General features: G+C 38.7%; 2 protein-coding genes across 3 annotated transcripts in view; both read left to right on the forward strand.

The window, feature by feature from the left end:
• TOPORS (topoisomerase I binding, arginine/serine-rich, E3 ubiquitin protein ligase) overlaps window positions 1-8,058 on the forward strand; it is a 28,661-nt gene extending 20,603 nt beyond the window's left edge. The window contains exons 2-3 of the mRNA XM_005859559.2: window positions 557-751; window positions 4,296-8,058. Coding sequence (XP_005859621.1) covers window positions 557-751; window positions 4,296-7,229 — 3,129 coding nt within the window. The 3' untranslated portion in view covers window positions 7,230-8,058. The remainder of the gene's footprint in view (window positions 1-556; window positions 752-4,295) is intronic.
• Window positions 8,059-11,478: 3,420 nt separating this feature from the next.
• DDX58 (DEAD (Asp-Glu-Ala-Asp) box polypeptide 58) overlaps window positions 11,479-13,963 on the forward strand; it is a 22,589-nt gene continuing 20,104 nt past the window's right edge. Inside the window, exon 1 of one of the 2 annotated variants that reach the window (XM_014534255.1) lies at window positions 11,479-12,778. In XM_014534255.1, coding sequence (XP_014389741.1) covers window positions 12,673-12,778 — 106 coding nt within the window. In that variant the 5' untranslated portion in view covers window positions 11,479-12,672. The remainder of the gene's footprint in view (window positions 12,779-13,963) is intronic. The other variant, XM_005859564.2, reaches the window with a different exon arrangement.

A 13,963-nucleotide genomic window follows, 5' to 3' on the forward strand; every position in this document is an offset into this window, starting at 1 on the left:
CTGATATGCAGGATGTATTTCATTGTTACAAATTGAACATAATTATTAAAGCATAATTAATCACAAAAACAATATGTAATTATATATGTGTTTTCCGATGGCCTTAGGCGACCCCTGTGAAAGGGTCGTTTGACCCCCCAAAGGGGTCCCGACCCACAGGTTGAGAACCGCTGCTCTAGAGTCTTTTAGTAACTGCTCGCAAAGTTTGGTGAGGTTTGGAGGAGACCAGCTAGTTATCGTGTTTCCCTGCCAAGTTAGGAGCCAACGTTAAGTTACTGCCTTTGTAACCTCCAGAGATTAGCATCGAGGTCGGTGATGGGGAGGGAGCTTTGGGATTTCTGCCCGGGAGGGTCGGCGACGCGCTCCTCCGAGGAACTCGGCGGGTCGGGGGGAAGGGCCGAGCGCACCTGGCTCCGCCCTCGGTGCCGGCGCCCTCCTACTGCGCATGCGTCACGCGGGCGGGTGTTTTGTTTTGACGCGCGGGGGGCCTAGGGGTGGGCTGGGCTCTTGCCGCCGCCTCCCAGCTACCATTGGTGATGAGCGCTTTACGTCACAGGGGTCGCAACAGCCGCCGGGGTCTCCGCTGTCTCGCGAGGAGGGTGAAGCGCCCCCGCACGCTCCGACGCCGGAGGGTCCGCGGAGAAGTCGCCGGGTACGCCTTCGCGGATCCTGCCGTCACCGACCTGGCTTCCTCGGCCGTCGGGAGCTGGCCACCAGTGCCCCAGCCCGGCATTCGCCGACCTTCTCCGAGGTGAGTGAGGTCGGGAACAATGGGGCGCGGGGGTCGGAAGGGCAGGGCGAGCAGGAGCTCCCTTCCAGAGGGAGGCCTGTAGACTCCGTAGACTCGGGAGCTGAGAAGCCGTCCGGGCCTCGGCGGGCACGGCGGGCAGACGGACACCTGCAGCGCACCTGTGGATCGGTGCTGGGGTGGGGAGGGCGACAAGCCGAGCCGTGTCCTGGGAAGACCTTGGTCTCTGAGGGAGGGGGGGACCAGCACTAAATGTTCGAGTCTGAACCGTGGCGTTTCCACTCTCAGAGGTGTGACGGATGGATTCTCTAACCAGCGGTTCTCAACCTGTGGGTCGCGACCCCTTTGGGGGTCAAACGACCCTTTCACCGGGGTCGCCTAAGACCATCGGAAAACACATATAATTACATATTGTTTTTGTGATTGATCACTATGCTTTAATTATGTTCAATTTGTAACAATGAAATTGGGGTCACCACAACATGAGGAACTGTATTAAAGGGTCGCGGCATTAGGAAGGTTGAGAACCACTCTAACCTCTCTGAGCCTGTCTGTAAAATGGGAATAACAGTATTTTAGTTCGTTGTGATAATGTAATGCACGTGGTGATTGTGTTAGATCCTGGCCGGTGGCAGTTCTCAACCAAAGGAAGCGTGGACAGAGTCCGTGACTGATGGAGTTGTCCGTGCGGTGTTAGGCACTGTGGGCCGGGCTCGCCCAGTCGGTCAGTGTGGCTTTCCTCGTGGGCTGCAGTTTCCTACACTGGAAGGGGGCGGGACTGAGATGAGGCAAATAGTGACTTAGTGAATAGAAGTGAATAGTGAATGGAAGTTTTGGTAGGTAATTTAATTGTGGTGAAGATTGGGGGTGAGATTCATTTGTTTTTAATCAGTGACATGCAAAACTATAGTCAACCAATGGCCCTGGCTGGTGTAGGGCACATGCCCAGGTTTCGGCTCGAACCTGGCAGCTGATCGATGTTTCTTTCTTCCTCTCTCTTGCTCTCTCTAAAAGTCAATTTAAAAAATCTTTTAAAAAAAGAATCAACCAATGAATGTATAAATAAGTGGAACAACAAATAGATGCTTCTCTTTTCCTTCCTCTCTCTAAAATCAATAAATAAAAAATTAGAAACAATGTATTTAAAAGTCTAATAACCCCTTTATTATATAGAGAGCAGGGGTGGGGAACCTCTCGTATAAGCCCCTCGAAATCATTTGGTCTGTCGCTGCCAAGGCATTAGGGGTATGTTAATTCAATGTTTGACCAAATATAGCAGGCTAATTTTTTTAGTTGTGTCTTATCCTAAAGGTTTGTTGTCTGTTTTTTTTCCTGAGTAGGAGAATAAAAAATAGACATAGGAGGAAATGCTGAGAAATGTATGCAATATTAAGGTTTCAGAATGTAAATATATTGACAGAAAAACGATTGGTGTTCTATATTTATGATTGTATTCTCTTAAGGACAATGGTGATTTTTGCATTTCCACTGTAGAAAATAGAAAACTAGAAATAGTTGGACCCCTTGAAGAAACTTGTTCAGCACTGAGTTCCTATTAAGTTACTGCTCTGAGAAAGTTAAGATGCCCTAGATGAGCACATTTAATTTGAAATCTATGATGAAATACTTATTTTACAATTTCAGAGTTTTGTTGTGGGGTTTGTTTGTTTTTGTTAGAACTTGGTGTAACCAATGAGTCTATTGTTTAGAAAATCACAGTTCTTTGACTAACTTGACAGTAGTTGACTAGTGGTGGGAGTTCCTGTGATAGAGGAGTAGAGAAAGATGAGTAATAATCCAGGCCACTTGTCTCAGTGATTGAGCATCGACCTATGAATTAGGTGGTTAAGGTTCAATTCCTGGCATGCAGGGGGCAGCCAATCAATGATTTTCTCTCTCATCATTGATGCTGCTCTCTTTATCCCTCTCCCTTACTCTTCTCTAAAATCAATTTAAAAAAAAAATTTTTTTTTAAGATTAATAATAGGCCCAGGAAAACATAAAGGAAGAAACTAATATTTAACATATATAAAATGATTTGTGTAAAATGCAGCTAGATGAATTTTATAAGATAAGGCTAAAATGTAATGCAAATTAGATTTCAGCTCTGGCAAATTCATTTGTTAAGTTATAGGCAATATAAACTGATGAATTTAAAATAAGCAAAACTAATCTTTAAGATTCTAATGATCCTTGTGGGAAAGATAATAAGGGAAAGGGACTGAAAGCATAATTCAGGATACATTTTGGCTGACTTTCGATTAAATAAAAAGGCTAAGAAAGGCTGTTTAAGGGGGTTGAAAGGAAATCAGTGATTAACTGACTATAATAGCATAGTAACAATAGTGTAGTAATAATAATCACAGCATAATAATAATATTTAGTGAGCATTTGCTGTGAGCCATGTACTGCCCTTGAGTGGTTTTACATTTAGTATTTAATTTAATTTTCACTAAAAGTCCTTTTTGTATTTAAAAGAATATTTCACTAAAAAACACAGAATTGGTTTAAACAGGTGAACTTTCTGGTATGCAAATTATCTCACTAATCCTTTTTTTTTAAGTTCAAGTATAGTTGACATACAATATTATTTTTCAGGTGTACAATATAGTATTTCAACATTTATATACCTACTATGTGATTACCACAATAACCTGTCACCATAGAAAGTTATTACTAAAGCTATTTTTAAAGGTGCATATACAACACCACAAATAAATCAGTAGTCTATTATTTGCGGTATGTATATGAAAGGTATAAAACTATACATAGAAATAACACCAACTGAGGACTTTGATGTTTTGGGGTCTTTGTTTTCTACAGAGGATAGGAGGGTACATAAGGGAGATTTTTTTAGAAATCTGGACTAACCAGAGAAAATGCTGTTAAATCTGAGTGGTAGATACATGGATACTTGGAATATTTTTCTTTGTACTTTTTTGTATATATCAAATATTTCTCATTATTTTTTAAAAATATTTTTTTATTGATTTCAGAGAGGAAGGGAAACGGAGAGAGTGATAGAAACACCAATGATGAGAGAGACTCATTGATCGGCTGTCTCCTGCATGTCTCCTACTGGGGAAAGAGCCTGCAACCTGGGCATGTGCCCTTGACTGGAATTGAACCCAGCATCTTTCAGTCCGCAGGCTGACACTATCCACTGAGCCAAACCAGCTAGGGCTAAATTATTTTTTAAAAGAATAACAGAGTGTTATATAATATTTTGAGAGCTTATTATGTACTAGGCACCTTTTCTAAGGGTTTTTTACATCTTCACAAACCCTGTGATGCAGTAATCTACAGATGAAATTAAAGCATAGAGATAGTAACTTGTACAGGCATACTGCTAATTTGGAATCAGGATTCAAACCCAGACAATTTGTCTTTTGAACTTGTACTTAAGTATTATGTTAGTAGGTGACACTGCCCCTTTAAAGATAATGAACTACTGAACTATTTTCACCAAAGTATGTTTGTATTTTTTTTGCAAGTTTGGTCATTTCTCTTTTACAGGATTATTGATGTAAATTTTTCCCTTTTACAGGTAATGGCATCAGCAGCTAAGGAATATAAAATGGACAACTTTTCACCTAAAGCTGGCACTAGCAAATTGCAACAGACAGTACCAGCTGATGCATCTCCTGATTCTAAGTGTCCTATTTGCTTGGATAGATTTGATAATGTGTCTTACTTAGATCGCTGTTTACATAAGTTCTGTTTTCGCTGTGTACAAGAGTGGTCTAAAAACAAAGCTGAATGTCCGCTATGTAAACAGCCCTTTGATTCTATTTTCCATTCTGTGAGGGCAGAAGATGACTTCAAAGAGTACGTCCTAAGGCCTTCATCATGTAATGGTTCTTTTGCCACCCCTGATGGTCGAAGATTTCGCTATCGTACAACTATGACAAGAGAACGAAGTGCTTCTTTTTATTCACCCAGTAGAACCATGAATAGAAGAACAACAACTCCACCAGATAGTGGAGTATTATTTGAAGGGTTAGGCATTTCTACAAGACCCAGAGATGGTGAAATTTCTCAATTTATGAGACAGATTCCAAGGAGGCCAACTACTACAGATGAAAGATCTTTGCGGAAAATTCAAGAACAAGATATTATTAATTTTAGGCGAACTCTCTATAGAGCTGGTGCTCGTGTTAGAAATATTGAAGATGGTGGTCGCTACAGGGATATTTCAGCTGAATTTTTCCGTAGAAATCCAGCTTGTCTTCACAGATTAGTCCCCTGGTTAAAACGCGAACTTACAGTTCTTTTTGGAGCTCATGGATCTTTAGTAAATATAGTACAGCACATCATTATGAGTAATGTTACTCGCTATGACTTGGAGAGTCAGGCATTTGTGTCTGATTTAAGGCCATTTTTACTTAATCGGACTGAGCATTTTATACATGAATTCATCAGTTTTGCTAGGTCTCCTTTTAACATGGCAGCCTTTGATCAGCATGCTAATTATGATTGCCCTGCTCCTTCCTACGAAGAAGGTAGCCATTCGGATTCTTCTGTCATAACAATCTCCCCAGATGAGGCTGAGACCCGAGAGATGGATGTTAATGTGGCCACTGTCAGTCGGGCACCATGGGATGACGAGACGCCAGGGCCATCTTACTCAAGCTCAGAGCAAGTACATGCTGTCATGTCTTCCCTTTTAAATACTTCTGATAGTTCAGATGAAGAACTTGTAACAGAAAGAGCCACATCTCAGATACAGGAAGTACAAACCAATGAGGACCTAAATAATGACAGTGATTCTTCTTCAGATAATTGTGTCATTGTTGGGTTTGTTAAGCCACTAGCTGAGAGGACTCCAGAACTTGTTGAACTGTCCTCGGATTCTGAGGAATTAGGCTCTTATGAGAAAATGGAGACTGTGAAGACGCAAGAACAAGAACAATCTTACAGTTCTGGTGATAGTGATGTTAGCAGATGTTCATCTCCACGCTATGTCCTTGGAAAGGATGAGCAAGTAAATAAAGGTCATTGTGATTCCAGTACAAGAATCAAGTCAAAGAAGGAAGAGAAACAATGTACATCATTGTCCTCTCCCAGAGACCTGAGCTCATCTGTCAGAGGAGACAGAGTATATTCCCCATATAACCATAGACACAGAAGGAGAGGAAGATCGAGAAGTTCAGATTCACGTTCCCAGAGTAGAAGTGGGCATGATCAGAAGAATCGTAGAAGGCATCATGGAAAGAAAAGAATGAAAAGAAAACGATCCAGAAGCAGGGAGAGTAGTAAACCTAGAAGTAGAAGAGACAAAAAAAGATCAAGAACTAGAGATAGTAGTTGGTCGAGAAAAAGCCAAACTCTTTCTCTAAGTAGTGAAAGCACAAGCAGATCAAGATCTCGTAGCAGTGATCATAGTAAAAGAAGATCACAGAGCAGAACTAGAGATCATTATTATTTAAAAAATAATTATGGAAGGAGATATAAGTGGGAGTATACTTACTATAGTAGAAACAAGGATAGAGATGGCTATGAATCATCTTATAGGAGGAGAACTCTGTCTAGAGCTCATTATTCCAGACAATCTTCAAGTCCAGAATTTAGAATTCAATCCTTTTCTGAAAGAACAAATGCTAGGAAAAAAAATAATCACAGTGAAAGAAAATATTACTACTATGAAAGGCGCAGGTCAAGGAGCCTATCTAGTAATAGATCAAAGACTGCATCTACAGGGCCGGACCGGGTGAGAAATGAAAAGCCTGGAGGGAAACGAAAATACAAAACACGGCATTTGGAGGGTACTAACGAAGTGGCTCAACCATCTCGTGAGTTTACTTCTAAAGTAAAGGAAGGTCATTGCCAAAAATCTTCATCAAAATTGGGTGGAAATTATAAAAATGAGAGTGATAGTTTTTCAGATAGCCGATCATCAGACAGAGAGACAAAACACAAGAAGAGGAAAAGGAGGACCCGGAGCCTAAGTGTAGAGATAATTTATGAAGGGAAAGCTACTGATACAAATAGACATCATAAAAAGAAAAAGAAGAAGCATAAGAAGAAGCATAAGAAACACCATGGAGATAATGCTTCACATTCCCCAGTTGTAATTACCATTGACAGTGATAGTGATAAGGATTCTGAAGTAAAGGAGGATACAGAATGTGACAATAGTGGTCCTCAAGACCCTCTACAAAGTGAATTTTTGGCTCCTTTGGAAACATTTGAAACTGAAGATATAGTTACAATAGAAGATGAAGTCAGTGTTCTGGACAAAGAGTGTGATATTACCACTCTTAATGACTTAAATAATGCCAACAAAACTGTAGATAATATTCCACTCCAGCCAGCTTCACTTGAACAAACTCTCGATGTAAGAGAAGAGAGCACCTTTGCTGCTGATTTGGAGAACCAGCCCAGAAATGTGTCTATTCACACTGAGTCAACAAGGCAATTGTCATCTCCACGGAAATCATTAATGCCAGTATGTCTTGGTGGAGACTGTGATATATCTTAAAACTGCCAAAGCACCTCATTGAGAATTCTGATGCTATAAAAAGAAGAAAAAGGAAAAATGTCATCTATTGCAATCTATATAAAGATGAGTTTTGGTGAAAACTTTTCCCCCTTAAAAATATTTTGTGATTTATTTTTTTTTATGTGTTGAAAATTTGTAAAAATTATTTGTTCAAAAAGTATGTCGCACCCTCAAATATGCACTTTTAAGTGAAGAAATTGTTATTGCTAGCAGTTTATTTAAAACTTGGGATCCTTTTTAAATAAAAATATATAATTTTAGAAGTTATTTCATAAAGCCATATGGTATTGACATTTTTAAAGTAGAGTATTTTTGAATTTTTTTTTTCTGAGAGTTATTCTGGAAGTGTGTTATAAACTAAGAGAATCTGTTTAGATAGTCTTTATTTTTCTTCTTAAAAATTTGTATGATTCCAAACCATTATTTAAGATTAAATTGAGACATTTAATCTGCACAGTTTATCCTCTGCCAAAAGAATAGTTTAAATATTTCTTTTATATACTTGTTTATCTGATCTGCCAGTAAAAAAGTGTATAATCAACAAAAGAAAAAAATAAACAGTAACACTTTAAAATGTAGAAATTTTCCTATATAGTGAGTGGCTGATAAATTTTTAAGTCAAACTATTTTACTGAAAAATAATTAAGGATATACTTGTGTTATAAATTCTGAATTTCAGGTGAGGTGCATTTCACAATTTTATTTTAGTTATTTAACCTGATTGTGAAAAGTATATTATTTGCCTTCTACAGAAAAATGCAGTTATGTGGCATTTAGCTTACTAAAAAACAAACAAAAACCCTTGCCAGACTTTTACATTGGTAGTTCTTTTACACAAAGTGACTGTGTTTATGTTTTATCCAGTTTTAGAGATAAAAATTGCTCTACATCTATAGTGTGAATGTAGGATTGCCAGTGAACAGCAGAACTTGGATTAAATCTAAATTTAGCCTTCAAATTTACCTTGCTGCCATGTTCATTGTTAACAAAAATTGGAATACTTGCTGTGTGATGGGTTCTGTACTAGGGATTCAGTGATAGAACAAAACAGACGACATATAACTAAGTTCTCTGGTGAGAAAGTATAATTTGCTCTAAAAGCATACAATAGGGCTCTACTCTCAGGTGGAAGTGATGATTGAACTGAAATCCAGTAAATAGGTAGACATGGAGTTGTTATGAAAGGAAAAGATGTGCAAAGGTCCAAAGGCGGAAGGGAAGCCTGAAGTAGTCCAAGACTGGGTTAGCTAAAGGACAAAGACTTTGGGGCCAAGCTTTGTAGTCCATGTTTAGAGTTTGTGTTTATCTTAAGGGCAGTAGGAAACTGGTTTAAAATGACAAGAATCTAACATTGATTTGACAATTTTTAATAAGTTCAGAAATTGATGACAAATTATGGGAAGACTAGTTGACCAAGGACTATATTTTAAAATTATAAAATGTAGTTTTTCTTAAGTATTCCAAACTTAATGCTATTTTATTCCACATTCTGATTTTACATGATGTTTTCAGTTAAACACAATGAAACCCCATCTTAATACATGGTACCATCACACCCCTAAATGTTATGCATTCAATAACAGCTATCAGATTATGGTGCAAAAACCAATAGGACGAAAGGGACAAATGGACAAATAAATATCCATAGTTGGAGATTTTAACACCCCCTGTCAGTACTTGACAGAACAAGTAGACAGAAAGTAAGTATTAATGTAGGAGACTAGAGCCAACTGTAACTTAACCTAATTGATATTTATAAAGCTATACCCAAGAACTGCAACATAAATATTCTTAAATGATGATCCAGTCTATATGCTGGGCTATAAAACCAAGTTTCAATAAATTTCAAAAGATCAAAGTCTTAAAACATAATGAACATCTCAACACTAAAATCAGAAGTCAATAACCCTCAAATGTTTAGGAAATTCCCAATATTTGAAAAATAAACACACTTCTATAATTAACTCATAGGTTAAAGAAGAAATCACAGGAATAATATACACTAAAAAGGAATGACATTGAAAACAGCATAATATCAAGAGATGGGGATGCTAGAACTCAGCTGAGAAGGGAAATTTATAGCCTCAAATACTTACATTGGAAAGAAAAATGTATAAAATTGGTAATCTAAACTTACACCTTAACAAACTAGTAAAAGCAAATTAAACCCAAAGGAAGTAAGAGAAAAGAATAATGATTAGAAATGTATTAAATAGAAAACAAAATAATTTTTTTAAAATATCAAAGTTGATTTTTTGAAAAAAAATTTATTAAATTCTTGGCAACACTGATTTTTTGATCAGTAGGAATATTAAAAATATGCCAATCTAATAATTTAGAGGAAATGGTCAAATTCCTTAAAAAGCACAACTTACCAAAACTGACTTGATAAAATTTAAAATCAGAATTGCTGTATATCTAGTAAAGAAATTGAATCAAGGTATTTTCAAAGAAAACTCCAAGCCAAATAGTTTCGTTGTGAATTCTCTTAAACATTTAAGAAGTATTGGTACCAACCTTACACAAACTCTTGACCAGCATAATCCTTACATTATAAGAAAAATAGACCAATATCTCTTAACACACAAAAAAAAGCTAATTGAATTAAAAATGCTATATCATGACCAAATGGGATTTATCCCAGAGATTAGGTTGGTTTAATATTTTTTTTTAAATCAATGAAATTCGCCCTGGCTGGTTTGGCTCAGTGGATAGAGCATCGGCCTGAGGACTGAAGGGTCCCAGGTTCGATTCCGGTCAAGGGCACATGCCTGGGTTGCAGGCTTAATCCCCAGTGGGGGGCATGCAGGAGGCAGCCTATCAATGATTCTCTCTCATCATTGATGTTTCTGTCTCCCTCTCCCTTCCTCTCTGAAATCAATAAAAATACATTTTTTAAAAATCAATGAAATTCACTTTGTTAATATATGATCACCTCAATTGATGCAAAAAAACAACAACACACATTTGGCCCTAGCCGGTTTGGCTTAGTGGATAGAGCATCAGCCTGCACACTGAAGGGTCCCGTGTTTGATTCGGGTCAAGGGCACATGCCCAGGTTCCAGGCTCCACCCCCATTAAGGAGTGTGCAGGAGGAGGCTGATGGATGATTCTCTCTCATCATTGATGTTTCTATCTCTCCCTCTCTGAAATCAATAAAAATACATTTTAAAAAAAATTGAAAAATTCAACACCCATTTATGCAAAAAGCAGAGTAAACCTGGAATAAATATCAATCTGATAAAGGGCATCTGAGAAAAACCTATGCCCAACATTGTAATTAAAGTGAAACAGATCATTTCCCCGCTGAAATTAGTAATAAGGATGTCACCCCCTCACCACTTTAATTCAACTTGTTATTGGAGGTCATGGGTGGTGTAATAAGGGAGCAAAATACAGGACATAAAGATTGGAAAGGAGCCCTGGCTGGTTTGGCTCAGTGGATAGAGTTGGCCTGCAGACTGAGGGTGCTGGGGTTCGATTCTGGTCAAGGGCACATGCCCGGGTTGCAGACTCAATACCCAGTAGAGGGCGTGCAGGAAGCAGTTGATTACTGATTCTCATTGTTGATATTTCCGTTTCCCTCTCCCTCTCTGAAATCAATAAAATATTTTTTAAAAAATTTAAAAGATTGGAAAGGAAGAAGTAAAAACCATGTATTCACAAGTTACATGACTATTTACCTAGGAAAATTTAAGGAATCTACAGAACAATTCCTAGACCCAATAAGTGAATTTAGCAATGTTGCATAAAACAAGGTCAAAAAAAAACAAAAAAAACTTGTATTTCTATCTACTATCAACAAACAATTTGAAAATGAAACCTTAGAAACAATTCTATTTAGAGTAGCATCAAAGAACATAAAATAGTTAAGGGAGAGAAACATAGATCAGCTACCTCCCTCATGCACCCCAACCCAGTATGTGCCCTGACACCAGGGATCAAACTGGCCACCTTTTGGTATACAGGACAGCACCCCAACCAACTGAACCACACTGGCCAGGGCAAAACCTGTACTGTTGAAACTTAAAATACTACTGAGAGAAAGTATAGAAAACAAATTCATAGATTAGAATTCAATGTTGTTAAAATGTCAATTCTCCCGAAGTTTATCTATAGGTTCAATGCAGTCCTGGTCAAAATCCTAATCACGTGTGTGTGTGTGTGTGTGTGTGTGTGTGTGTGTGTGTGGCAAGCTGGGGAAATTGACATTTATTCTTATGTCATAACAAAATGCAGAGATCCAGTATAATCTTTACAAAGCAGAATAAAGCAGTGTCAGCGCACAAATGGAACTAGAGTTAAAAATACACCTGCATACATACAGTCAATTGATTTTTTTTTTACAAAGGTGCCAAAGCTATTCAATGGGAGCAGAAAAAATTTTCAACAAATGAAATACTTTGTGCTGTAACAATTAGAAGTAAAAAATGAAACATTGACCCCCTACCTCATAGCACAACAAAATTAATTTGAAATTATCATAGACCTAAATGTCAAAGAAATAAAAGACAAAGAATACCTTAATGACCTAGGAGTAGGCAAAGATTTATTAGAAGACACAAAAAGCAGTACACAGAGAAAAAACTGGTTTGGATTTCACCAAAACAAACTTTTGCTCAAGACACCTTTAAGAAAATTAAACGGTAAATCACAGACTAGGAGAAGACATTTGGGATACATATATTTGACAATGGGCTTGTTTCCAGAATAAATAAATAAACCTGTAAATCCATAATACAAACAAAAACCACTCAGGCAAAACCGAGGAGCAAATGCTTCACACACCAAAAAAAAAAAAAAGATAAGTGGCCAATAAGTACATGAGAATGTGCCCAACATCATTAATTATCGAGGAGTTAAAAATTAGAACCACAATACACCAAGTTACATAAACAAGAAAACTGGCCAGGGTGTGTATTTACTGGGTGTGTATCTAGTTCCTTCCTGTTACTCTACGGGTGGGAATGCAAGTGGTAAGGATCTGGGAAAACAGGTGGCAGTTTCCTGTGAAGTTAAACATACGCCCACACAACCCGGGGGAAGCGGTTCCACTGTAAACGTTTTTGAAAACTCAGAATTGTACCCTTCAAATCTGTGCACTTTATTTAATCTAAACTTTACCCCTATATTAGCAAAACAAAAAAATAAGATAAAATGAGAATCAAAAAAGCAATCCCCTCGGGTCCCCACAGGTGGGAAAAGCAGGGAGCTGGAGAGGAAAGGGAAACCGCGTGGGGAAGGCGGAGCGGGGAGGCTGCGCCCTGGTGTTGCCCTGCCCCTCTCCGCTAGTTGCGGTTTCGATTTCCCCGGCAGCTCTGCCTCTCCCCGCCGGCATCCTGAAAAAGCGCCTCCTGCTCGCTGTGCGCTTTAAAAGTGGGGCGCTGGTGAGGAGGGCCTTTGCGGGAGCCCAGCTGCAGGCATGACGGCCGAGGAGCGGCGGAATCTGCACGCCTTCCGGGACTATGTCACCAAGATTCTGGACCCTACCTACATCCTGAGCTACATGGCCCCCTGGTTTAAGGAGGGTGAGTGGTCGGCAGTGGCGCCCACCCTTAGGACAGGAAACCTGTTCAGGACGTGTTTTCCCATTGATTTTTTTACCCCTTCTTTTAATCAACACGGGTAGCCTGCTGGGAACGCGGGGTTTATGGAAAGATCCCCACAGCATTTCAGATTAGAGCAGTGGTTCCCAACGTGGGGCACACGCCCCCAGGGGGGCAATTTGATTTTGAAGGGGGGCAATTCAAGAATGAGTTATTAACAGTGAAGTTTTTGCATTTCTTGTGGTTCTAAGGGCCTCATATACAGTATATAAATATATATTGTGATATATTTATGCATTCCAGTTTTGAAACTTTATTTGCTATTTTTTCATATCACTTCATATTATTATTATTTTTTTTTAACAATTTCTTCCTCAGTACTTCAACTGCCCTTTTGTTCTTTTATTTTTCTCTTTCATAGATGTCATGTTCTTTGGAAGCTTGTTTAGACCAAGTTAATGGCCTTTTAGGCTTCCTCCACGTGAATAGAAGTTCACTTTTTGAATAATAAGAATTATATGTCACGGGGATGCTTAGGTGGGGCATGACCAAAAAAAGGTTGGGAACCACTGGACTAGTGGTTGTCAGAGTTTGAGGGTGACCTTGAGGACCCAACTGGGGAAACTGAGTCTCAGTGAGGTGAAATGACTTACTTAGGGGTACACATCTATTTAGATTCAAAGCTGAGGAAACAAGTCGCTGTCCATTTATTTCTATTAGTAGTTATGTCTACTGTTTTGTGCTGACATCAGCGATTCAGAAATAAGATACAGGCCCTGCCTTTAAATACTTTACAGCCCACGGTGTTGGGGGTGGGACACGGGTGAGGACAGATGTACACAAATGATTACAAAGCACTCAGAGCTGCAAGAAAGTTCATGCTGACTCTGCAGGTCACTTCCAAAATAACTGAAAATGTGCGAAGGAGACTTGGACTGAATGACTTTAGGCTTTAATTCAAGTGTTTCCATTCAGCTTTTGATGCATATGATGATGGATAATGGCCATTAGGTACATTTGTATTGAAATGCCTTTTTTTTAATATACTTCATGGTATATTTTATTTATTTTTACAGTGAATAATGTTGTTTTTTTACTGATTTTTTTCTTTATTGATTAAGGTATTACATATGTGTCCTTATCCCCCCCATTGTCCTCCCCTCCCCC

Source organism: Myotis brandtii, unplaced genomic scaffold (assembly GCF_000412655.1).
Source record: "Myotis brandtii unplaced genomic scaffold, ASM41265v1 scaffold1270, whole genome shotgun sequence".
In the NCBI taxonomy this organism is placed as follows: domain Eukaryota; kingdom Metazoa; phylum Chordata; class Mammalia; order Chiroptera; family Vespertilionidae; genus Myotis; species Myotis brandtii.